The 27,292-nt window shown below is 41.5% G+C and overlaps 1 protein-coding gene across 3 annotated transcripts in view; it reads left to right on the top strand.

Annotated features, from left to right (window-relative positions):
• Positions 1 to 628: 628 nt before the first annotated feature.
• Positions 629 to 27,292, top strand: part of edil3a (EGF-like repeats and discoidin I-like domains 3a) — a 248,520-nt gene continuing 221,856 nt past the window's right edge. For 2 of the 3 annotated variants that reach the window (XM_024439538.2, XM_024439541.2), the window contains exon 1: positions 630 to 1,105. In XM_024439538.2, the coding sequence (XP_024295306.1) occupies positions 1,042 to 1,105 (64 nt within the window). In that variant the 5' untranslated portion in view covers positions 630 to 1,041. Of the gene's footprint in view, positions 1,106 to 27,292 lie in introns of all 3 variants that reach the window. The other variant, XM_024439539.2, reaches the window with a different exon arrangement.

Raw genomic sequence — 27,292 nt, forward strand, 5'->3', positions numbered from 1 at the left:
GGGATATGTAAAAAAAAAACACATTTAGTGGTTTTGTAAATAATAATGTCAAGTCAGGACAAATTCTTATTTACAATGACGCCTACCACGACCAAACCCTAACCCGGAAGACGCTGGGTCAATTTTGTGCCACCCTGTGGGACTCCAAATCACGGCCGGTTGTGATGCAGCCTGGAATCAAACCAGGGTCTGTAATGACGCCTCTAGCACTGAGATGCAGTGCCTTAGACCGGGAGCAGAGGACAACAACTAATGGTTAAATTAACCCATGTTTGGGTTATCCAATATTGGGTTATTCGTGCACCCAACTGGCTGGGTCAAAATAACCCAGCATGTGATCTGTCCAATGTTTATCCAGTTCGGGGTCATCAAATAACCCAAATTGGGTTGTTTTTAACCCAGCATTTTTTTGAGTTTACAAATTGGAGCTGAGAGCAGCTAAACTCAGGGACCTGGTTTTCATGAGTGAGCATAGCCCACTTTCCCAGAGGTCCGGTGGAAGAATAGAGAACGGGAGAAGAGAGGCTGATAAAATGTAGGTCTGCACCCTTTTGAATTTGACGGTGTTTTGTATTGGCAGTATCAGCACGTGTGGGGAGGAGCAGGGGTTTGTCTTTATCAGTGAGACAGCGCCCCAGTTGGATAACTGTGAAAGACCGTGTAGCCGACTGCGCGCTCCTCAACCGCCAGGGTTTGTACACACACATTCGGACACATACTGCCTGACACTCACGCGCACTCTCAGTGAAACCGTCTCCCCGGGACCAGCACGCACGCACAATCTCTCATTTATCACAGCGCATCGCGCACCACTGCGGTAAGACGAGAAGGCAGGCAGCGAAGCCCTGACACTCACTTGTTTCAACACACAGGTAGTGCGTCTGCGACTCTCCGGAAAATAAGAGGACTTACCACCACCAATCGAGGAGGTATAAAACCACTAGGCTAATACCACTCAGAGACTAGCCATACTGCTCGTGAAAAGTTATTAATCTTCTTGATTTCCCCACATTGGAAGTGAAACCTGCTGTTTGAAAGAGGATGAGACCGTTACTCGTATCCATCGTCCTCTGCTTGAGCGCTTCTGTCCCACATTTTGTGAAAGGTGAGTAGAGGAGAGCAATTACTGGTTATGGATGAGGATAGTCGAGAGGAAGTAGGCAAAGGTTTAAGACTGGATGGTTTGCTGTAAATCAAATGACATCAGCTAAAGCAGATTATCTGAGGCGATAATAAACATTTTAATTCCTATCAATATGTAATATTTTAATACGGAAGGTGACAAAATACTTTAAATACGCGCTGATTGTCATGCTATGCAAATAGAAACACAGTAGACATATACAGTGAGTGTTTAACTGAGTTATTTTGGGATTTGCCAGTAGTGTGTGGCATTTTATGGAGATGATAATATCGATTTTAACGAGTAAGCACACTAGCCTTCCCAATTGAAATACTGTGTCAACTATAGGCTAAGGCGCTCAAATGTCTATATGACATTACTCTCCATGTTAGTCTACTGGGGTGGCTGAGACCTACATTTCTAACTAATAACAGGAGTTCAGCTGTTCTTTTTCTAAATGTCTAACTAATAACAGGACTTCAGATGTTCTTTTTAGTCGCCTTATATCAAGTGCAACTACAAGACGACTCCGTAGCCTATACGAGCGCAATTGATGGATACGGCAGGATATGCCAGAGCCACATTCGAATTTAATCCAGTGGAGTAAAATTATTTAACATGTGGATTCTCTCGAAAGTTTAAAGATTGGCGAATATATTTGCTCTATATCATTTAAGCGGAAACTATTAAACTCGTGTTTAATTAAATAGAAGTACACGAACGATATGTTCATAGTGCACATATGTCGTTCCCAAGGCCTAATCCTTTTGTTTAAGACTAAACTCTGTAGCATAATTCTATGCGTTGCGTTCCCACATATAATTAAGGCGACAGAAGCCAGAAAATGACAAATGTCTCGAGCAGATCAAAATGTGGAAGCTATTAATTAAACAAAGAAGGATGGAAGGAGATGTAATCTTGCTCATCAATGTCAGAGAATGACAAACCTTTGCTTCTTCTTCCCATTATTACATTAGTTGCAATGCGGAACCCATATTACCCATGACATCATAAAACATCTCGAGGCAATTCCGCCTGGGATTCCATTGAACAGGCTACCAATAGGACTGTTGCATGTTAAACTCTGCTGAGAGGGGATTAGGCCAAAGATTGTGGATACATGAAGATAGTTCACTCAAGCCATTTACCATAAAAAAAGGCCGGTTCGGGTCTACCAAACTGGGTGTGTCTCCCATAGACACCAATGCAATAGTGGCTGGGTCGTGTTGCTGCTCCAATTTCAACTGTTCTGCCTGTGGCTATGCCGGACGTGCTACTTTTCGACTGACATTTACTCCTGAGGTGCTGACCTGTTGCAGCCTCTACAACAACTGTGATTATTATTATTATTTGACCCTGCTGGTCATCTATGAACATCTTGGCCATGTACTGTTATAATCTCCACCCGGCACAACCACAAGAGGACTGGACAGCCCTCAGAGCCTGGTGCCTCTCTAGGTTTCTTCCTAGGTTCCTGCCTTTCTAGGGAGTTTCCCCCTTTCTTCCACATCTACATTGCTTGCTGTTTGGGGTTTAGGCTGGGTTTCTGTATAGCACTTTGTGACATCGGCTGATGTAAGAAGGCCTTTATAAATACATGTGATTGATTTGGTCTGGTCTACTTAGTTCATTGACTTTCATTGAACCATAAACAAATACAGAAAAAAATAACAGCCAGTGGGGTGTCTCTCTTCCTCTTCCGTCTCTGATTAGGCTAATGTTAATTGACTGCAGTTTGTAGAATGCAAATGACTAATCAACATTGAGAGATTATGATTGAGAAATCAACCGTTATCCTGTGCAATTATGGTGACCATAGAATATTTCATATTGCATAATGTTTTACACTGAGTAATTTGTACTTGATTGACCTGCCAATTACCCTCCTTTGATATGTTCAACTGTTACTGAAGAGCAGTAACGGATTTAGGTATAGGCGACATGTGCAGCCGCCCAGGGCGGCATCATGCCGGCGGCTGCACGGGTCACCGCACAAATTCATAATGGTGATATTTGCGCGATCGGTTTTCTATCGCTCATTTGCACGTCACCGTGTGGGACTGTGGGTCAATTAACCTTGTCGGAGTGGGCGCCCTGATTCTAGTTTGTGAACTAGGCAGGCTGCTGCCTGGGAAGGTCTCCCACTCAGAAGTACGAGATGGGGAGGGGGCGGTGTAGGTTGACCACAGGTCTCCCCACTGGAAGCCCGGGGTAGGGGGAGAGGGGGAATCTATCAAATAGCACACCAGTAATTTTGTACAGTACCAATGCAATTAGTAAAATCAGTCACACTACGACCAAATAAACCACAACTCATTCTTAAACTGTGAATATAAAGTTTCACATATTGTTGCATTTTTTTCTGGTTTGTGTGAAATCATTGAGAATAATATAAAACCAGTCTGCACACCACCAAGGTGAATTGGTTTACTTTTGACTCTTGGTTGACAATGTTGGGGGGTGGGTAATGTATTGATGCTCGAGTGCCAAATCAACAAATTTGTTTCTATTTGTCTTTGATACTACTTTTTGATATATTTGAGTCTTATTTTTGTATATAGTTTTATATGTATATAGTTTTAAATGTTATGAATATTTATTTGTGTTGTTCCAAATATCTGAATAAAAATACAGTTAGTGCATTTCACGTTGGCATAAATGATACGGGAGACAGGTGCAGGAATGCAAAGTAGTTTTTTTTATTAAACCCAAATTGCGGCGTGCTGTGTAAAGGCACGGGGACAAAGACCAAACAAACAGGTTATAAACCACAGGGTAGTAACCCAAAACAAAAGAGAGAGGAGTACCTTAAATAAATAACACACGGTACGAGAACCGTAATCATCTGCGCAATCCTCAATAGCACGAAAGCCAAAACTCACAGCACAGGTACTCACACGCACCAACAGACATTGTAACAATAATTGACCGCCCAATGGAAACCAAAGGGTACATATATACAAATACAATCAGTGGGAATAGGGGACAGGTGTGAGTAATGAAAGTTCCGGAGGGATCCGTGACAGTGCAGAATGGTGTTTTTTTGGGGGGGGGGCTGAAGGGGGGGTTCGCCCCGGGAGCCATACAAGCTAGAACCGCCACTGCTGAAGAATATAATGAGGACAGTGAGTTGAAGCATCACACAGCATTAAGCCCACTGTAAATTAGTGAGTGGAATGGCATCAAACACCACTAGGCCCCTTAGTTCCAGTGAAGGGAAATCTTAACACTACAGCATACAATGACATTCTAGATGATTCTGTGCTTCCAACTTTGTGGCAACAGTTTGGGGAAGGCCCTTTCTGTCAGCGTGACAATGCCCCTGTGCACTAAGAAAGGTCAATACAGAAATTATTTTTCAAGATCGTTGTGGAAGAAATTGACTGGACTGCATGGAGCCCTAACCTCAACCCCATCGAACACCTTTAGGATGAATTGGCCTTATTGTCCAACATCCATGCCCAACCTCACTAATGCTGTTGTGGATAAAGGATAAAGGATAAATAAATTTTATCGAATGTCCGTGGTATCTTTGTCAATCTGCGAAGAAATCATTATACAACTCAATAACCCTTCAATTTACCCATCAGTCCTGTGGATTCAAAATTATTCTGAGTCATGAGATTGTGTGATATTGGCGATGGCTGTTGATTTAACCGAGCGCATTGTCTTTGGTTCATGGGGTGCTTGAATCAAGATTGGAGGGCAGGAGATGTTAGCTTCGTGTAACTTTAATTCTGAAAAGCTATGTGGTTGTTACGGTTTTCTTCTGGTGAAAGAGAGGCGGACCAAAACGCAGCGTGGTTGAAGTTCATGTTTTTTTTAATAAGAAAAACTATACATGAACAAACTACAAAAACAAGAAACGTGTAAACCCGAAACAGTCCTAACTGGTGCAAAACAAAGAGACAGGAGACAATCACCCACGAAATACTCAAAGAATATGGCTTCCTAAATATGGTTCCCAATCAGAGACAACGATAAACACCTGCCTCTGATTGAGAACCACTCTAGGCAACCATAGACTTACCTAGAATACTATACTAAACACAACCCCATTAATCTACAAAACCCCTAGACAAGACAAACACATAATCACCCATGTCACACCCTGGCCTAACCACAATAATAAAGAAAACACAAAATACTAAGGCCAGGGCGTGACAGTGGTTGATTTGTCATAACATGATTATGAAGCTTCATCAAGCAACGTGCATTATGTGTAATTCCCTTAGATGTCCCAGAAAATTACCAACCATACCTGGGTAATACTGTATGTGACCTGTCATAGCGATGTGGCTAGTGCACTAGTCTGACAACCCCGGAGATGTCTTTTAGAGCAGACTTACAGGTAAATTGAACTCATTTGACCATAATTGCATTAGGATATCCAAAATCTCAAATCAGTATAAAAATAAATGACTGATATTTGTACAAGATTGTCTGTGGTATTTCTAAAGAACAACAAACAGAGCATTATACTGTATATTTTATATATGCAGTGTCTGTGAATACTAAACTATCATTTATATTCTTGAATTGTCCTTGGTTAGCATTGAATTAGACATTTTGAAGTCAATTGAAACTGATTGCCTCAAAGGAAATATGAAAAAGCTGCCCTCACGATGAAAGAGACAATAGATTTGGTTTCCGTTTAACAAGCAATTGCATATTAGTAAACCATGTGAGGCTTAAATTAATGCAGATGATAGCAATCTATCTGAAAGCCCATTACATATGTACACCATTCCCTGTTGAAAGTTTATAGCTTATGTTTAGGTCACTTTTAATAACACAGACTTGCAATCTACCTCACTGACCTTCACTATCGCTGTAAATGGCATTGTCTTCAATCACAGGCAAGAGGTCAAACTATGAGATCATCAGCCACGAAAACGGTGACAATCCTAGGTGCTGATTGGACGACAACCCAAGCGTACGGAAATGCAACATAGACACTGGGGCGAAACAGGAATTCATCTTTGCATAATACATTTTTGCGTAATTCCATTTTTCTGCCAAATTCAATTTTCTTGGTTGTGTTTTTCCAGGTTTTGGAATGTTGCCAGATTTTTCAGATATCCGCACCTCAAAATCACACTTTTTTTTATTATTGAAAAACAACTACATTGGAGGTTCTAAGGCCACAACAATGCTTAAACTTCTTAAGGCTGAGATTCCGCTAACGGGATCGTTATGACAACAGCCAGTGAAAGTGCAGGGTGCCAAATTCAAAACAACAGAAATCCCATAATTAAAATTCCTCAAACATACAAGTATTTCACACCATTTTAAAGATACACTTCTTGTTAATCCCACCACAGTGTCCGATTTCAAATAGGTGAAATCACCACAAACGCTTATGTTAGGTCAGAGCCAAGTCACAGAAAAACACAGCCATTTTTCCAGCCAAAGAGAGGAGTCACAAAATTCAGAAATAGAGATAGAATGAATCACTAACCTTTGAAGATCTTCATCAGGTGACACTCATAGGACTTCATGTCACACAACACATGTATGTTTTTTTCGATAAAGTTCATATTTATATCAAACAAATCTTAGTATACATTGGCGCGTTATGTTCAGTAGTTCTAAAAACATCCTGTGATTTTGCAGACAGCCACATCAATTTACAGAAATTCTCATAATAAATGTTGATGAAAATATTAGATACACTTCTCCTTAATGCAACCGCTGTGTCAGATATCAAAAAAATCTTTACGGAAAAAGCAAACCTTGCAATAATCGGAGTACGGCGCTCAGAGACCAAACAAGCCAAAAAGATATCCGCCATATTGTGCAGTCAACAGAAGTCAGAAATAACATTATAAATATTCACTTACCTTTGATGATCTTCATCAGAATGCACTCCCAGGAATCTCAGGGTCACAATGAATGTTTTGTTCGATAATGTCCATCATTTATGTCCAAATAGCTCCTTTTGTTAGCGCATTTTGTAAACAAATCCAAACTCACGAAACGCGTTCACTTGGAACAGACATAATGTCAAAAAAGTCCGTAGAAACATGTCAAACGATGTATAGAATCAATCTTTAGGATGTTTTTAACATAAATCTTCAATAATGTTCCAACCGGAGAATTCCTTTTTTCTGTAGAAAAGAAATGGAACGCCAGCTAACTCTCACATGAACGAGCGTCACGAACTTGTGGCACTCTGCCAGACCACTGACTCAAAGAGCCCTTATGAGCCCCTCCTTTACAGTAGAAGCCTCAAACAAGTTTCTAAAGACTGTTGACATCTAGTGGAAACCTTAGGAAGTGCAACATGACCAATATCCCACTGTATCTTCAATAAGGAATGAGTTGAAAAACGACCAATCTCAAATTTCCCACTTCCTGGTTGGATTTTTTCTCAGGTTTTTGCCTGCCATATGAGATCTGTTAAACTCACAGGCATCATTCAAACAGTTTTAGAAACGTCAGAGTGTTTTCTATGCAAATATACTAATAATATGCATATATTAGCAACTGGGACTGAGTAGCAGGCAGTTAACTCTGGGCAATTTATTGATCCAAGCTACTCAATACTGCCCCCAGCCATAAGAGGATATTAAAACAACTAGGACAGCTTAACCTGGGGCAGCAGTGTAGAGGTTGCAAGATCGAATCCCCGAGCTGGCAAGGTACAAATCTGTCGTTCTGCCCCTGAATAAGGCAGTTAACCCACTGTTCCTAGGCCGTCATTGAAAATAAGAATTTTATCTTAAACTGACTTGCTTAAATAAAGGTTAAAAAAAATAAGAACTAACCTCACTCTACGACTTACCCTAGCCACTCGTAATATACGTAATGGCTCGGCTGGTCATCTCCTTAGCATTCTGATAATGGTAATTCTTCAGTCCAATAAGGCTCCTGGATGCTTGACATAGGCATATTGTAGTGATAGAGCCCTCTAATCCAGTAAAATTAAGATTAAGAAGATATGATGACTCAACTGCTAAAATACTTTGTATATGTGTCAAGGGGTCATCAAGTCATCTGGGTGCTATTGTCCTTGGTAAGGTTTTGAAATAGCGGGTAAAGTACAGTAGCATCGGCTGGCAATATCTACATTTTGACTAGCCTTTCCAAGTGTTTCTGTACCAGCATTATGCTTATTGATGCTTTGGGATCTTCAGGCCTATAAGTAAACTCGTTATTGTCATGTTACCTGGTAATCCTTCAGAACTCTCTAACAACAGGGCAACACAATGATGACAATACTTTGCACTTCCCTGCAAACTAAGTAAGTGGTATAAGGTGTTAACTGTTTCCATTCATGTGTCTCAAAGGGTAGTTACATATCACTTAAATCATGTTTCTCGGTAAGAGAATGTTACGCGACCACAATACCAAGACCAAATCAGAGGCCAATAGGTTTCCTAAGGTTTCCAGCGAGTTAGAGATTTAGAATAAAACAGATTCTTTGAGACTGTTTGTGAGATTAAAGTTGGACAGGCATTGTGAGGGGATTATGGATCCAGGAATTGAACAGAGGGATGACGCAGAGAGCTTTGGATGTGATTTATCTTTTATCTGTTCACAACAAACCAGAGCCAGATGCTTTTTGTTTTTGGCCCTTTAAGGTCTATTAGTGTCATGCTTTATTTTATTTGTATTGTTTATTTGTATCACGATATTATCCACGTTTTATCACAGATTTGGTGAAGGAGTTTTCCTCAAATCATATCAAATTTGATTGGTCACACACACACACCTTTCGCACATGTCATTGCGGGTGTAGCAAAAATGCTTGTGTTCCTAGCTCCAACAGTGCAGTAGTGTCTAACAATTCACAACAATACACACAAGTCTTAATAGAATCAAGAAATCTATAAATATTAGATTGAGCAATATTAGATTGAGCAATATTGAGCAATACAGTATATACATATGAGATGAGTAAAGCAGCATGTAAACATTATTCAAACATTATTAAAGTAACCAGTGTTCAATTAATAAAGTGGCCAGTTATTCCAAGTCGATGTATTAAGGGCAGCAGCCTCTAAGGTGCAGGGTTTGGTAACCGGGTGGAAGCCAGCTAATGATGGCTATTCAACAGTCTGTTGGCCTTGAGATAGAAGCTGTTTTTCAGTCTGTCGGTCCCAGCTTTGATGCATCTGTACTGACCTCGCCTTCTGGATGATATCGGGGTGAATAGGCCGTGGCTCGAGTGGTTGATGTCATTGATTATCTTTTTGGCCATCCTGTGACATCGGGTGCTGTAGGTGTCCTTGAGGGCAGATAGTTTGCCCCCTGTGGAGGTGGTTTAAGGTCTTTCCTCCGACATACCCCAGGAGGCAGGGGGAGCTTTTAATTCTTGAGGGGTGCACTCCAAATCATGGACTTTTTGCACATTTGTTCTCCTGCAGCATAAATACAGTGCATTCGGAAAGTTTTCAGACCCCTTTATTTTTTTCACATTACAGCCTTATTCCAAAATGGATTAAATCCTTTTTTCCTCCACATAAATACCGCATAATGACAAAGAAAAAACATATATCTTTTTTTTATGTTTACATATGTGAAAAAAATAAATAAATGAAATATCACGTTTAGATAAGTATTCAGACCCTTTACTAAGTACTTTGTTGAGACACCTTTGGCAGCGATTACAACATTGAGTTTTCTTGGGTATGAGCTACAAGCTTGACACATCTGTATTTAGGGAGTTTCTCCCATTCTTCTCTGCAGATCTACTCAAGCTCTGTCAGGTTGGATGGGGAGCATTGCTGCACAGCTATTTTCAGATCTCTCCAGAGATGTTTGGTTGGGTTCAAGTCCCGGCTCTGGCTGGGCCACTCAAGGACATTCAGAGACTTGTTCTGAAGCTGCTCCTGCGTTGTCTTTGCTGTATGCTTAGGATTGTTGTCCTGTTGGAAGGTGAACCTTCACTCCAGTCTGATGTCCTGAGCACTCCGGAGCAGGTTTTCATCAAGGATCTCTCTGTTCTTTGCTCCGTTCATCTTTCCCTCGATCCTGACTAGTCTCTCAGTCCCTGGCGTTGAAAAACATCCCCACAGCATGATGCTGCCACCACCATGCTTCACCTTAGGGATGGTACCAGGTTTCCTGCAGACATGATGTTTAGCATTCAGGCAAAATAGTTCAATATTGGTTTCATCAGACCAGATAATCTTGTTGAACATGGTCTGAGAGTCCTTTAGGTCCCTTTTGGCAAACTCCAAGTGGGTTGTCATCTGCCTTTTACCGAGGAGTGGCTTCCATCTGACCACTCTAGAATTAAGGCCTGATTGGTTCGGTGCTGCAGAAATTATTGTCCTTCTGGCAGAATCTCCCATCTCCACAGAGGAACTCTTGAGCTCTGTCAGAGTGAATATCAGGTTCTTGGTCACCTCCCTGACCGAGGCCCTTCTCCCCCGATTGCTCAGTTTGGCTGGGTGGCCAGCTCTATGAAGAGTATTTGTGGTTCCAAACTTCTGCCGTTTAAGAATGATGGAGGCCACTGTCTTCTTGTGGAACTTAAATGCTGCAGACATTTTTTGGTACCCTTCCCCAGATCAGTGCCTCGATAACAATCCTGTCTCGGAGCTCTATGGACAATTCCTTTGACCTCATGGCTTGGTTTTGGCTCTGACATGCACTGTCAACTGTTGGACCTTATATAGTGGTTAGTGTGTTGGACTAGTAACCGAAAGGTTGCAAGATCGAATCCCAGAGCTGACACGGTACAAATCTGTCGTTCTGCCCCTGAACAAGTCAGTTAACCCACTGTTCCTAGGCCATCATTGATCTTAACTGACTTGCCTAGTTAAATAAAGGTAAAATAAAATAAAGTTAAAAAATATAGACAGGCGTGTGCCTTTCCAAATCATGTCCAATCAATAGAATTTACCACAGGTGGACTCCAAACAAATAGTAGAAACACGATGCCGCTGAGCTCAATTTATAGTCTCATTGCAAAGGATCTGAATACCTATGAAAGTAAGATATTTCTGTTTTTATTTTGAATACATTTGCATACAATTCTAAAAACCTGTTTTTCGCCTTGTCATTATGGGGAATTATGTATAGATTGTTGAGGAAAAAATGTATGTAATCAATTTTAGGATAAGGCTGTAACCCAGTGGTTCTTAACCTGGGTTTGATCGAGCCCCAGGGGTTCAGTGAGTCAGTCTCAGGGGTTCGGCGGAGGTCAAGACACACATCCGACTCACATGATTCGTGATGACATGCCCCGCTTGGCCATCATTGGCTGCAGGTGATCACGCTACATCACTTGGCCTATCTGTGCTGCAGGGAATTTGGTGCGCTCAGTTGTCGATTTGTGACTGTCGTGATGGTACGTCTTGTGATTTCTTTCTTAATATTTTAATCCCTTCATACTTACTATGTCGAGCAAAAAAAGAAAGTGGTCGGACGAATATGTACAATATGGATTCACATGTATAATGGAACGTGATGGGAGTCAGCGTCCTAACTGCATGATTTGCAATGCCAAGTTGAGCAATTCTAGTCTAGCACCGGCAAAACTAAGAGAACACTTCCTTAAGCTGCATGGAGATGGAAAATACAAGAACACAACGCTCGCTGAATTCAAGGTGAAGAGAGCCAGATTCGATGAAAAGGCTACTCTGCCTGTTCTCGGCTTTGTACTCATCAACAAACCGATCCTCACAGCATCTTACGAAGTTGCTTACCTGATCGCAAAGCAGGGCAAACCACACACCATTGGTGAAACACTCATAAAACCAGCTGTGTTGAAGATGGCGAATATCATGCTGGGAAAAGAGAGTGAAGTTAAGTTATCCCAAATTCCTCTTTCAAATGACACCATCAGCGATAGAATAGAAGACATGAGCAAAGACATCTTGGCTCAGGTAGTTGCAGATCTGATTTCAAGCCCGGCAAAATTCAGCCTTCAACTCGACGAGACCACAGACGTTTCCAATCTAAGCCAGCTTGCTGTATTCGTGCGCTATGTGAAAGACGATGTGATAAAGGACAATTTTTTTTTAGGCAGCCGATGTGAAGAAACTTGTGGTTGACTTCTTCAAAGACAACAATCTTTCGTGGGATATGGTTTCTGCAGTTTGTTCGGACGGAGCTCCAGTCATGCTGGGAAGAAAGTCTGGTTTTGGTGCGCTAGTGAAAGCCGATGCACCACACATCATTGTTACGCATTGTATTCTGCACAGGCATGCGTTGGCATCAAAAACCTTGCCTCCAAAACTGGCAGAAGTATTAAAAATTGTAGTGGAATGCGTGAACTATGTGCGAACTAGTGCTCTGAGGCAGCGCATCTTTAGTGAGCTGTGTAAAGAAATGATTTTAGCGTACATGGCTGATATCTTCGCAGCTCTCAATCATCTCAATCAAAACATGCAGGGTGGTGGAGTCAACATCATCGAAGCGGAGGAAAACCTGAAGGCTTTTCAAAAAGAGCTACCGTTATGGAAACGACAAACAGAGAACGATAACTTCCCCTGCTGGACGACTGTGTAATTAAGATCGAAGATGTATCTGGAATCGGAGACATTTCTGTACCCGCGGAACTGAAGCAAGCAATTGCCACGCACTTAGATGAGCTTGCAAAGTCTCTCGACGGATACTTCCCTACAAGAGAGTCATATCCAGCATGGGTGAGACAGCTGTTCACGTTAAGTGTTGAGACAACAGATGTCAATGATGAATACCTTGATGAAATCATTGAAATTCAGCAGAGCCAGGTTCAACAGCAACTCTTCAGAACAACAACGCTTTCAACGTTTTGGTGTCAACAAATGGTAACGTACCCTGTTATTGCTAAGAAAGCTCTGGAGATTTTCATACCGTTTGTAACAACATATCTTTGCGAGCAATCCTTTTCGAGGATGCTGGACATAAAAACGAAGAAAAGGAACAGACTTTGTTGCGAAAATGACATGAGAGTGGCACTTGCCAAGGTGAAGCCGCGGATTTCTAAACTGGTCTCTGAAAGGCAACAGCAGAAGTCACACTGATTTGCAGAAAATATTCATTATTATGTTTTTGTTTTTGTTTGAAAATCAGGTTTTGATGATTTTGTTCTTTGAACACAGTGATGTTGATGCACGGTTCATTTTGTGCACCAGTAAAATATATACCTATGTTTCGAATTTGAAAAAAATCATATTTTATTTTTCCAATTAAGAAGGGTTCGGTGAATGCGCATATGAAACTGGTGGGGTTCAGTACCTCCAACAAGTTTAAGAACCACTGCTGTAACCTAACAAAATGTGGAAAATGGGAACTGGTCTGAATACTTTCCGAATGCACTGTACATTTGGATTCGGTACAAAAAGCAACAATGCTAACTAACTTTGTGGAAACATAAAGGAATGTAGAGGTATAGTAATTCAAACTATATTCAAGACACAATATATTTTTTACTTTAACCAAAAACCTATTTGGCATGTTTGATTGAACAGGGACCTGAGTTTCTTTAAGGCTTTGGGTCTAACGGCCACTGAAAACCATGTGATTTATTGAAGAGGTACTTTACCCTGCAGAGGTGAGCTCTCTGCTTCATATACTCTACTTGTCAATCCAGCACTTCTGGGTCATCTTTGGTATCCAAATATTGTTGATTTTCTCTGTTGTAGAACATGATAAAAAGTTTTTTTTTTATTGATGGTTGTGTCATTACATTTGCACATTAATGTATGTTTTTATGATCACATTAGCATAGACACAATGTCTCTTGGAATGTGGATTGGCATGCAAATGAGACTGTGTGTGCATTCACGTGGGAGTGAGAGCCATCCTCTTCTTTAGTGTTGGCAAAATATTTTGGATGACACGGATGTCGCAGCCTTCTTACTCTGCTGCTGCACCATTCCCTCTACTCTACTTCTCAGCATATGTCTATATCCCTACCCCCTCTCTCTCCCTCTATTCCCACCCCTCCATCTCTCCCGCCATACCTTCTTTTCCCCCCTCTTCCTATATCCCCTCTGCTCGTCTCTGCCTTTCTCTCTCTCCCTCCCTCTTTCTCTATGTCCTTCTCCCTATATCCTCTCGCTCTCTCCCTCTCTGTACCTTAGCCAACACTCCCAGTGTGATGTTGTTAGTCATGTTAAGTGCATTAGACACAGGCAATATCCCAGGATTTGTCTGTGCATTTCATCCCTGTGCATTTCATCCCATTCTAAGACATCACCATGCACTGTTAACTTTTATTTAATTTGATGTGCCAGAGCGTGTGTGTGTGGTGCAGGGATCCAACTGTACATTTGTGTGTGTGTGTACAGTACAAGTTTGTTTGTCAATGTGTGTGTATGTGTGTTTGTGAATACCAAATGTTTTTTAACTCTGAAGCTTTGAGAGGTAACCTAGAAATGTCATCGCTAAAATAATAATTATTCCAAGAATTGTTCATCCTGTGTTTCGCGCACGAAGCTACTGTATAACTGTATATCCAAAAGCTTCAGTCATCCCACCCTCTGATATAGTCTAATAAAGACCTTCTCTCTATATGTAAACATTTGTCTTTTTTGGTTTTATCAATAATGATCACACCTATTGTAATAATACTATTGCGTATGAGTATGTGAGCAAGTGTGTGTGTCGGTAAGAGGAGCTCAGACAAGGCAATAGCCAAATATGATTTTTTTTTTTTTTGAGGGGGTAGCAGATTATCCCAGAAAAATGTTGAGTGAGAATGAAGGTGCGATTTAGTTAAGTGAAATATCTCCAGTCCAGCTGTTTTAGATTACCCTTGGTGTGTTGGTTTTGACAGAGAGCAGCTCAAATACAAAGCACAGGATGTGTGGAAGGTCCCTGCCAACTGGTGTGTGTTGCGTTGCAGTCCCTCTCTCCAACCTTAAAAACATCAACACAAGAGGAGGAGAGGTTAAGGAGGGTACAAACTGATGGTTAGTGGAAACCTGCTCGTCCCTTCTTCTCTGGAGGCAGGGCAAGGGTTACAGTCTCTTGCATCAGTACAGTGATTTTTGTTCTCTCCGGTTTTTCCCCTTTAGTATGTTTCCCTGTTGCTTCCAAGGCACCTGCTCTCCCTTTGGTGCGTTGTCATTCTCTCACTCCTCCTCTCCAATGATTTAGATGGTTCATTGTAGAATCTGATGGTTGTCAATGGTCATGTTGTTTTTTTATTGTAAAGGTTTTCCATGTAGACGATATGTCTAACACTGCAGTGCACATGTATGTTGGAAGAATGTGAAAGTGGAATGGAGCATTAAATCTCATCTTACACAGGGATGTGGCCTGCTGAGAGAGAGAGAGAGTGTGCATGTGATGCGTGAGTGTATGTCGAGAGAGAGAGAGAGAGAGAGACTGTAAATCACATCAAACAGGTGGGCTTTGTCACATGGGTTTCTTTTCTATATTTCTCTGTATCGGTTAAATTTCGCATTTGCATCCAATGTAGAATATAATGGAAAACACCTAACAATAATTCCACAAAAATGTTGGGTATCTGTATCTAGCTGTTCTTTTTCAAATAACATTGTTATGTTCCTTAGTGGAGGAGTTGTAATACCTAGTCTGGAAAAAGGTTAACCATTGAAAAGCAGATACTTCCCCCCCCTTTAGTTTGCATGGTATATTAAAATAACATGAACCAATACATTTCTTGTTCATTTGAAATGTTTTTATTCTCAAAACATTTTCAGTGTGTGTGTGTTTTAACGTGTTGGTCATAGTGCAAGCTGACTTACTGTACAATTGGCCTGTTTTGTAACTGCACAAGGACCTCTACTATATCAGGGGACTGAGCTAACATTTATTTTATCACGGCACAATATGTTTGGCAGAACTTCTTCACAGTTACTGTGGAAGGCTACAGGTTGATGACACTGTATCTTCAGCACCCTTGCTACCATTTCATTGTCAACTCCAATCGCCAAAGCAGCCCACGTATGCAGGACTTGAGCAGCCATGCAATACTGTAGTAGAGTACATTTGAGTTGTTCACCTTGGCCCCCTTGCAAGCGGGACCTTGGTGATCTAAGCTGGCAGGATGCCAGGGTTAATCAGGGAGAGTTTGTGTGTACACACTGGGCATCCCCACCATAGCTGTTGGTCCTAGGCTGCTGGCCAGCCCAGCATGTAATCCATGGATCATGATGTGGGGTTCAGCTGCTTATTTAATGAAATCGTATTCCCTTGAAACCCTCTGAGATTTTAATCAAAATGTACGTTTTTAGGTTGACGTACCATAGGCCTACAAGTGAGACACAATTTAACAAAGCTAGTATGGCATTGAAAGGTTTGTATCAATGTTTCAGAAGCTTCTTCAAATCACTCAAGTTTCCCAACACCCCCAGATCCAACATTCACAACCAATTGAAGACATAAAATAAAAAACATACAAAAATATTGTCTGCAACTGACATTTTGATATTGTAGATATATTTATTCCTCTTGTGTAGGCGATCTGACTGACAAAATAATGTAATGTGGACTTTGGGTGGAATTTGTCTGTTGGTTGTCAGTGTTCCATTATCTGGTATGAATGTGATAAATGTTCCTCAAACTCCCTCCACAGAGTAACAGCCTCTGCTCAGGGTGCCCACCCTCAACATGTATCACAACCGTTAGTCTTATGTGTTTCACCATGCGTAATATGCGGTAGGCTATGTTTTGTACAACAGCACAATAATACATTTTTATTCAGGTATGTTATTTGAGCTTGGGCTCATAGGCCTATGTGTATGCATAAGCTCTAATATGCTGATGGTTGTTATCAAGTTGGGTACTACCAAAGCATGTCCAGAGTGCATAAAAGGAGATTACCGTGACTTAACTGTCACGTGGAATTTTACTGTGGTCATGACTGCTGAGGTGGTGGTAATATGGTCTCTGCAACAGCCCTAAGCCCATAGCTTGATAAAGACCTGTTGGTTTCTGATAGATTTCAACAACCATACACATATAAAACCGAGTGTAGAAAATGTCTTCTGCTTTGAAGGGTAAAGCTCACTACTGAGACCTGAAATGGAGCAAATGCATATAGCGAGGAAGTGGAAAGGTGGCAGGCAGCATGATGGGGTCTATAAGGCGCATCTGCAACATTGATCAAATCAAATTTTATTGGTCACATACATATGGTTAGCAGATGTTAATGCAAGAGTAGCGAAATGCTTGTGCTTCTAGTTCCAACAGTGCAGTAATATCTAACAATTCCCCACCAACGATCTATTACATAGTAATCTAACAACTACCTAATACACACAAAACTAAAGGGGTGAATGAGAATAAGTACATATAAGTATATGGATGAGTGATGGCCGAGCGGCATAGGCAAGGTGCAGTAGATGGTATAAAATACAGTATAAACTGTACATGTGAAATGAGTAATGTAAGATGTTAACCTTATTAACGTGGCATTCTTTAAAGTGGCATTTATTAAAGTGATTGGATCTCAGTGTAGGCAGCAGCCTCTGAGTTAGTGATGTCTATTTAACAGTCTGATGGCCTTGAGATAGAACCTGCTTTTCAATCTTTCGGCCCCAGCTTTGCTGCACCTGTACTGACCTCGCCTTCTGGATGATAGCGGTGTGAAGAGGCAGTGGCTCGGGTGGTTGTTGTCCTAGATTGTCTTTTTGGCCTTCCTGTGACACTGGGTGCTGTAGGTGTAATGAAGTAGTTTGCCCCCGGTGATGCGTTGTGCAGACCGCACCACCCTCTGAAGAGCCTTGAGGATGAGGGTGGTGCAGTTGCCATATCCGGCTGTGAAACAGCCCGACAGGATGCTCTCAATTGTGCATTTGTAAAGGTTTGTCAGGGTGTTTTGGTGACAGGCCAAATGTATTCAGCTTCCTGAGGTAGAAGAGGCGCTGTTGCGCCTTCTTCAACACACTGTCTGTGTGTGTGGATTGTTTCAATTTGTCTATGATGTGTACGCCCAGGAATTTAAACTTTCCACCTTCCCCACTGTCCCGTCGATGTGGATAGGGGGGTGCTCCCTCTGCTGTTTCCTGAAGTCCACGATCATGTCCCTTGTTTTGTTGACGTTGAGTGAGAGGTTGTTTTCCTGACACATCTCGTCATCGTTGGTGATCAAGCCCACTACTGTTGTGTTGTCTGCAAACATAATGATTGAGTTGGAGGTGTGCATGGCCACGCAGTCATGGGAGTACAGGAGAGGGCTGAGCACACACCCTTGTGGGGCCCCAGTGTTGAGGGTCAGGGAAGTGGATACATTGTTTCCTACCTTCACCACCTGGGGTGCGGACCCAGTTGCACAGGGAGGGGTTGAGACCCAGGACCTCCAGCTTGATGATGAGCTTGGAAGGTACTATAGTGTTGAATGCTGAGCTGTAGTCAATGAACAGCATTCTTACATAGGTATTTTTTTTATCCAGATGGGATAGGACAATGTGCAGTGTGATGGCGACTGCGTCATCTCTGGACCTGTTGGGGCAGTGGCAAACTGAAGTGGGTCTAGGGTGGCCGGTAAGGTGGCGGTTATATGATCCTTGATGAGCCTTAAAGCACTTCATGATGACAGAAGTGTGTGCTATGGTGCGGTAGTCATTTAGTTCAGTTATCTTCATCAGGAACAATGTGAGCCATCTTGAAGTATGTGGGGACAACAGACTAGGATAGGAAGAGATGAAATATGTCTGTAAACACACCAGCTAGCTGGACTGCACATGTTCTGAGGTCTCGGCTTGGGATGCCGTCTACACTGTTTAAATTCAGCCATTTCTCCAGACCGATTTCCATGGTTAAATGCGGTGGATCGCGTTTTCAGTTTTACGCAAATGCCGCCATCCATCCACGATTTCTGGTTAGGGTAGGTTAATGCTCACAGTGGGTACACGTCTCCAATGCTCCGCCCACAACCGTAAGGCTCTCCAGAGGGTAGTGAGGTCTGCACAACGCATCACCGGGGGCAAACTACCTGCCCTCCAGGACACCTACACCACCCGATGTCACAGGAAGGCCATAAAGATCATCAAGGACAACAACCACCCGAGCCACTGCCTGTTCACCCCGCTATCATCCAGAAGGCGAGGTCAGTACAGGTGCATCAAAGCTGGGACCGAGAGACTGAAAAACAGCTTCTATCTCAAGGCCATCAGACTGTTAAACAGCCACCACTAACATTGAGTGGCTGCTGCCAACACACTGACACTGACTCAACTCCAGCCACTTTAATAATGGGAATTGATGGGAAATGATGTAAAATATATCACTAGCCACTTTAAACAATGCTACCTAATATAATGTTACATACCCTACATTATTCATCTCATATGCATACGTATATACTGTACTCTATATCATCTACTGCATCCTTATGTAATACATGTATCACTAGCCACTTTAACTATGCCACTTTGTTTACATACTCATCTCATATGTATATACTGTACTCGATACCATCTACTGTATCTTGCCTATGCTGCTCTGTACCATCACTAATTCATATATCTTTATGTACATATTCTTTATCCCCTTACACTGTGCATAAGACAGTAGTTTTGAAATTGTTAGTTAGATTACTTGTTGGTTATTACTGCATTGTCGGAACTAGAAGCACAAGCATTTCGCTACACTCGCATTAACATCTGCTAACCATGTGTATGTGACAAATAAAATTAGATTTGATTTGATTTATTTAAAAATGCACACAAAGTTAGCATATAGGTCAATGTTGTCCTCTGAGGCTGATCGGAACGTATTCCAGTCCGTGTGATCAAAACAGTCTTGGAGAGTGGCTTCCGATTGGTCCGACCAGCGTTGAATGGTTCTCGTCACTGGTACATCCTGTTTGAGTTTTTTGCCTTTAAGCCGGGATGAGCAAGATGACGTCGTGGTCGGATTTGCCGGAGGGAGGGCTTTGTATGCATCGCAGAAGTTAGAGTAGCAGCGGTCGAGGGTATAAAAGACTTACGTGTCGTGCAATCAATATGCTGATAAAATGTAGGTAGTATTGTTTGCAAATTTGCTTTGTTAAAATCCCCAGCTACAATAAATGCAGCGTCCTGATATATAGTTTCCAGTTTACATGGAGTCGAGTTTAGAGTTGAGTGAAGTTCATTGAGGGCCGTCTTGGTGTTCACTTGAGGGAGGGGTACACAGCTATAAATTTAACTGTCGAGAATTCTCTTGGTACGTAGGATTGCCAACATTTGATTGTAAGGAATTCTAGGTCGGGTGAGCTGAAGGACTTGAGGCCCTGTATGTTGTTATGATTACACCAAGAGATGTTAATCATAAAGCATACACCCCCGCCCTTCCTCTTCCCATCGAGGTGTTTATCTCTGTCGGCGCATGGAGAAGCCCGGTGGCTGAACTGATTCCGACAACATATCCCAAGAGAGCCATGTTTCCATGAAACAGAGAATCTTACAATCTCTGATGTCTCTCTGCAAGGCAACCCTCGCTCGAATTTCGTCTACGTCTACCTTGCTGTGACGAGACTGGACATTGGCAAGTAGTATAATCAGGAGCGGAGGGCGATGTGCCCGTTTTCAAAGCCTGACCAGAAGACCACTCCGTCTGCCCCTTCTTCGCTGCCGTTGTTCTAGGTTAGCTGCTGGGATTAGATCCATTGTCCTGGGTGGTGGTCCGAAGAGAGGATCTGCTTCGGCAAAGTCGTATTCCTGGTCGTAATGTTGGTTAGTTGAGGTTGCTCTTATATCCAATAGTTCTTCCCGGCTGTATGTAATAAGACTTCAGATTTCCTGCGGAAACAATGTAAGAAATAATACATAAAAAAAAAAATACTGCATAGTTTCCTAAGAACGCGAAGCGAGGTCACCAGCTCTGTCAGCGCCATCTTTCACATTGACATTACATGCAATGGAGGGGAGGAAGTGCCATCATCTCAAGATGTATCTGTGAATGACATCCAAAGAAATGTGGACCTGGAGGGAAATATTAAGTGCCATGGTGTGTTGGTTAAAACCTATTGCGACGAGCAATCCCGTATCCGGGAGCGTAATCATAGCCTCAAATGCATTAGCATAACGCAGCGGACATAAATACCCCTGGAAACTTCGCATTCATGAAAATCTCAAATGAAATGAAATAAATATATTCAAACACAAGCTTAGCCTTTTGTTAACAACACTGTCATCTCAGATTTTCAAAATATACGTTACAGCCAACGCTAGACAAGCATTTGTGTAAGTTTATCATGGCATAATGCTATGCTAGCTCTGCTGGTAGCAGGCAACATTTTCACGAAAATAAGAAAAGCAACCAAATTAAATAATTTACCTTTGAAGAACTTCAGATGCTTTCACTCAGGAGACTCCCAGTTAGATAGCAAATGTTCCTTTTTTCCCAAAAGATTATTTTTGTAGGCGAAATAGCTCCCGTTTCTTCATCATGCTTGGCTGAGAAATCGACCGGAAAATGCTGCAACTATAAAGCCAAACTTTTTTCAAAATTTGCTCCATAATATCGACAGAAACACGGCAAACGTTGTTTAGGTTCCATCCTCAAGGTGTTTTTAACATATATATTCGATAATATATCCATCGAGGCAATTGGTTTCTAATAAGAAGCGATTGGAAAAATGGCTACCTCAGTATTTTACGCAAGATTTTCTGCGGGAGACACCATGTGACCACATGCTATATATGGTCCCTTACAGCCATTCTTCAATGGAAATGCCTAAAAAGACGTCACAATGCTGTAGACACCTTGAGGAATACGTGAAAAACGTAAGCTCATTCTTAACTTGATAGGGACTTGTTCCTGTGGCGGGATCAAATCAGCGGAAATTTTAGAGCGCCACCTATAGTTTTCGATAAAACTCAAACTTTCATTAAAACACACATGCAAGGTACTGAATTAAAGCTACACTCGTTGTGAATCTAGCCACCAAGTCAGATTTGTAAAATGCTTTTCGGCGAAAGCATGAGAAGCTATTATCTGATAGCATGCACCCCCCAGAATACCAGACCGTCAACAAAACAACAGATTTTGCGGTAGCCGGCGCTACCCAAAACGCAGAAATAAAATATAAAACATTCATTACCTTTGACGAGCTTCTTTCTTGGCACTTCTATGTCACATAAACATCACAATTGGGTCTTTTTCCCGATTAAATCCGTCATTGTATACCCAAAATGTGATTTGCTGAAGACCGGTCTGATCCAGAAAAATGCCCCTTTACAAGACGCAACGTCACTTTTTAAAATTACAAAAGTTGCCTATAAACTTTTACAAATCACTTCAAACTACTTTTCTAAACCAACTTTAGGTATTAATAAATGTTAATAATCTATCAAATTGATCACGGGGCGATCTGTATTCGATAGCAGCAAGTCTTGAAATCATCTTCCATGTTTTCAATTTCATAACATCCTGTGGTGAGCCCCAAAACAGGAAGTGCCTATACGTCATCCAACCAAGGATAAAGCAGACTGAAAATGCCAGTACTGGCGACATCGTGTGGAAGCTGTAGGCATTTACAGGGGATCCACATGTATTTTCTTTAGCCTTAGACAATACATTGACTGGCGGATGAATATTATTTTTGTGTTTTTGGTGAACAGTTTTTCGAAGGATTTTTACTCCTAAACACGTTATGTTATAGCCACAGACACGATTTAACCAGTTTTAGAGACTTCAGAGTGTTTTCTATACACACACACTTATCATATGCATATACTATATTCCTGGCATGAGTAGCAGAACGCTGAAATGTTGCGTGATTTTTAACAAAAACCTGCGAAAATTTGCAGGTTTTAACTCATTCACAGCCATATAAGGAGTCATTGGCATGAGGCGGTTTCAAAAAAATGTGGCACTTCCTGGTTGGATTTTTATCTGGGTTTCGCCTGTAACATCAGTTCTGTGGCACTCACAGACAATATCTTTGCAGTTTTGGAAACATTAGAGTATCTTCTTTCCAAAGCTGTCAATTATATGCATAGTCGAGCATAAAATAGCGCCCCCTAAATCCAAGAGGTTAAGATGGTATCTGTTTGGATGCATTTTTGACTCGTTTCAGGAAACTATGCATATGTCGCCACTTCACAAGAGGCATTTTAACTATTTTATCATTTGTTTTGGCATACATGCCTTCTGGAACATGTGAACTGTCTTGTGCCTTAATAACAAACAAATTTACATCTGTAAATATGAATACAATTGTTAAATTACGAGCTTAGTTGGTTTAGCCATGGAAAAATACTGGATCCTTCCTGCTAGCCATCATTGGCTGACATAATGAATGGGCTGGATATGCACCTTCTGTTTATATCATGACCTGCTCTGTATGTGTAGATAATACTTTCTACTAAAGATTTTTTGAAAGAACTGCAAAAGTGTTTCTCCGGATTACATCGTCATACTTCAGGCAAACATGACATCCGTGACAGAGAGGGAGAAAGATCTGATGATTCTTATGGCATTGCACACAGTCGGTATGAACCAGAGTGATTTGAGCCATGCAAGCTGTGTAAACAAAACAGAAACACAGGACGTCTTATTTAATGAAAGGGGTTGCAGTCTGCCGTGAAGCGTTAATCCATGTTTTTTTCTTTTGTCAGAAAGCTATGACAATCAGTTTGTATTGCTCGTAATCTATGGATTGGGATTATGGTTCATTGTTTAGCTAGCTAGCTGCATGCCTAAACAACACACTCCAAAGTTAAAGAGTACTGTTAGCTTACGTTAGCTGGCTCGCTCACTATCTAACTTTACTTGTATGATCTCAGAAATCTAGTTTCATTGCTACTTATAGCCTAACGTTAGCTAGCTAACTAACATGTAACCTAGTTGGGTAGCTTTAGCTAGTTATGACAATCGGTTAGTATTGTTAGTATATCTATGGGTTGGGATTATGGTTAATTGTTCAGCTAGCTAGCTGTCTAAACAAAAGACTCCACTTCGCAAGATGATTACATGACCCATCAAGTTAGACAGGTGTGTCTGGCGGTGATTACGGCCATCTCTTATATAATAATGCAAAAATATTTGTACCTGGAATTTGTCTTTCACCATCAAACAAGGAGAATGGTCTTATGGCTCCCATCAAAAAGAGGTTACACCTGAAGCATGAGGACTTGCAGCGAGTTGTGAACTTAATCCACAACAATGCGGAGGATAATGCAATAGTATTACCAGGACGCCACCCAGGACACAAACACTTTGGTGGAAAGCTGCTGCCATCTCATGTGACAAAGGCAGCGGTGTGGCGTCTCTACAAGGAATCAATGACAACACGTAGGTAAAGCGTAAACATATATTTTGATTATTTAAATTTACCTCCAACATGATTGGCACTACTTTTATTGATCTCACATTATTTGTGTATTTTTCATAGGTAAGTGTAGTCAGGCTGCCTTCATGAATCTGTGGAGAGATTGCTGGTGTGGTGAAGGACAGCACTGTGACAGTGGTTAACATTCCACAGCATTTTGGACTGGACGATGGTACGGTGCTGGTGGAAAGCTATGGTTGGCAAGAACACCTGACTCGGTACTTCAGGTGAATATCATTTTCATTGCATTGTTTGAGGCATTTCTTATGATCTAAACATGTGAGGTCAATTACTGTTATACAAGGTTGTAAAATCTTCTACAGTTTTACAGCTTCGATGCTCTGAAGCCTGGTGTTGTCATACACATGCCCTGCATCAAAGTCAAAAGCAGGACAGAAACAGGCACTCCGAATATGGATTCCCTTGTTCATGCGTGGACCCTTGTTCATGCGTGGTGCAGACGGACCAGTTCATCACTGAGGTCGAGTTCCCAGTCATCCAGACTATCAGCAGGGCCTCTATGCACATTCACATGACTATCACACACACACACACACACCATATGCTGCCGCTACTATTCATTTTTTAAATTCTACTGCTGAGCCACTTTACCCCTTATTGTATGCCTACCTTGTTCTTTGACATACTGTATATTATTTTATTCTCTCTCTACTGGGATTGACACTTAATATATTGCTACTATGCAAATAACCATTCCACTGTGCTGTTTACACCTTCTGTATCTTGTGCATGTTACAAATAAACTCAGATTTTATTTCATATACAGTGGGGCAAAAAAGTATTTAGTCAGCCACCAATTGTGCAAGTTCTCCCACTGAAAAAGATGAGGCGCCTGTGATTTTCATCATAGGTACACTTCAACTATGACAGACAAAATGAGAAATAAATCCAGAAAATCGCATTGTAGGAAGAGCTGTCAAAGTACACCAGAAACAAAATTGTAGACCTGCACCAGGCTGGGAAGACTGAATCTTCAATAGGTAAGCAGCTTGGTTTGAAGAAATCAACTCTGGGAGCAATTATTAGGAAATGGAAGACATACAAGACCACTGATAATCTCCCTCGATCTGGGCTCCACGCAGATTTTACCCCGTGGGGTCAAAATGATCACAAGAACGGTGAGCAAACATCTCAGAACCACACAGGGGGACCTAGTGAATGACCTGCAGAGAGCTGGGACCAAAGTAACAAAGCCTACCATCAGTAACACACTACACCGCCAGGGATTCAAATTCTGCAGTGCCAGACGTGTCCCCCTGCTTAAGCCAGTACATGTCCAGGCCCGTCTGAAGTTTGCTAAAGAGCATTTGGATGATCCAGAAGAATATTGGGAGAATGTCATATGGTCAGATGAAACCAAAATAGAACTTTTTGGTAAAAACTCCTTTCGTCGTGTTTGGAGGACAAAGAATTCTGAGTTGCATCCAAAGAACACCATACCTACTGTGAAGCATGGGGGTGGAAACATCATGCTTTGGGGCTGTTTTTCTGCAAAGGGACCAGGACGACTGATCCGTGTAAAGGAAAGAATGAATGGGGCCATGTTTTGTGAGATTTTGAGTGAAAACCTCCTTCCATCAGCAAGGGCATTGAAGATGAAATGTGGCTGGGTCTTTCAGCATGACAATTAATCCCAAACACACCGACAGGGCAACAAAGGAGTGGCTTCGTAAGAAGCATTTCAAGGTCCTGGAGTGGCCTAACCAGTCTCCAGATCTCAACCCCATAGAAAATATTTGGAGGGAGTTGAAAGTCCGTGTTGCCCAGCAACAGCCCCCGAAACATCACTGCTCTAGAGGAGAGCTGCATGGAGGAATGGGCCAAAATACCAGCAACAGTGTGTGAAAACCTTGTGAAGACTTACAGAAAACGTTTGACCTCTATTATATACCCTTTATTGGCAATGACAAAGTACTGAGATAAAGTTTTGTTATTGACCAAATTCTTATTTTCCACCATAATTTGCAAATAAATTCATTAAAAATCCTACAATGTGATTTTCTGGATTTTGTTTCTCATTTTGTCTGTCATAGTTGAAGTGTACCTATGATGAAAATTACAGGCCTCTCATCTTTTTAAGTGGGAGAACTTGCACAAATGGTGGCTGACTAAATATTGTTTTGCCCCACTGTCGTGTGTGCTTACCAGAGATGGATTTGTGAAGAACAACATGACCTGCACCAAAGTCAGATTAGGATATAGGTCAAGGACTAGATAGTAGTCTTGAAATCTTTGGTTGTTTACTACACTACTCACTCTGTTTAGCACATGGTCTCATATTTGAATCCTTAAATAGATAGCTAAGGCTAAGATGGTGTGAACAATGCTGAATGGGTGTAGACAAAGAAGACCTCTCCAGTAAGTTTACCAAAATATTCAAGGGCCATTTTCTCAAAAGTGGGGTTACTTTCAAAGCAGTATTACTTTCCCATTGTTCCTCCTGCAGTTTATGATATACCGTTTTCTAGCTCTGAGTCTCTACTTTTATCCAATGTGAAAAACACAATTTCAATTGTTGCTATATAAGACAGAATCGAGATTGATATTGGCACCAAATATGACTGACAAAGACGTACACAGGAAAGAGGTATCTGCTATTAGCTTTTTTTCTTTACCATTAAATCATGTTTTTCTAATGAGACAACTGTCTTTGACACAAAACACATTCTCTTATCCAGCACGCACATTGACAGCTGAATCGTGATTTATTTCTGCCTTCAGAGCTCCGTTTTTGTTCTGGATTTCCCTGTCAGTCCTTGTTGAAAATTGTACTTCACAGGGTGTTGGGAATTAGTCATCTCAAACTCAGTTTTTTAGGACACATGTTTTATTCATTCAAAATGCCTTGTTAAAAATCATCAGGCAAAGAATAATAATGAGTCAACCAATAACACCTGGAGAGTGTTCTTCAATGGGAGCTTCTCTAACATCAGATATATACGGTGTGGTGTCCCTCAGGGCAGTTTCCTTGGAGC

Source organism: Oncorhynchus tshawytscha, linkage group LG12 (genome assembly GCF_018296145.1).
Source record: "Oncorhynchus tshawytscha isolate Ot180627B linkage group LG12, Otsh_v2.0, whole genome shotgun sequence".
Taxonomy (NCBI): domain Eukaryota; kingdom Metazoa; phylum Chordata; class Actinopteri; order Salmoniformes; family Salmonidae; genus Oncorhynchus; species Oncorhynchus tshawytscha.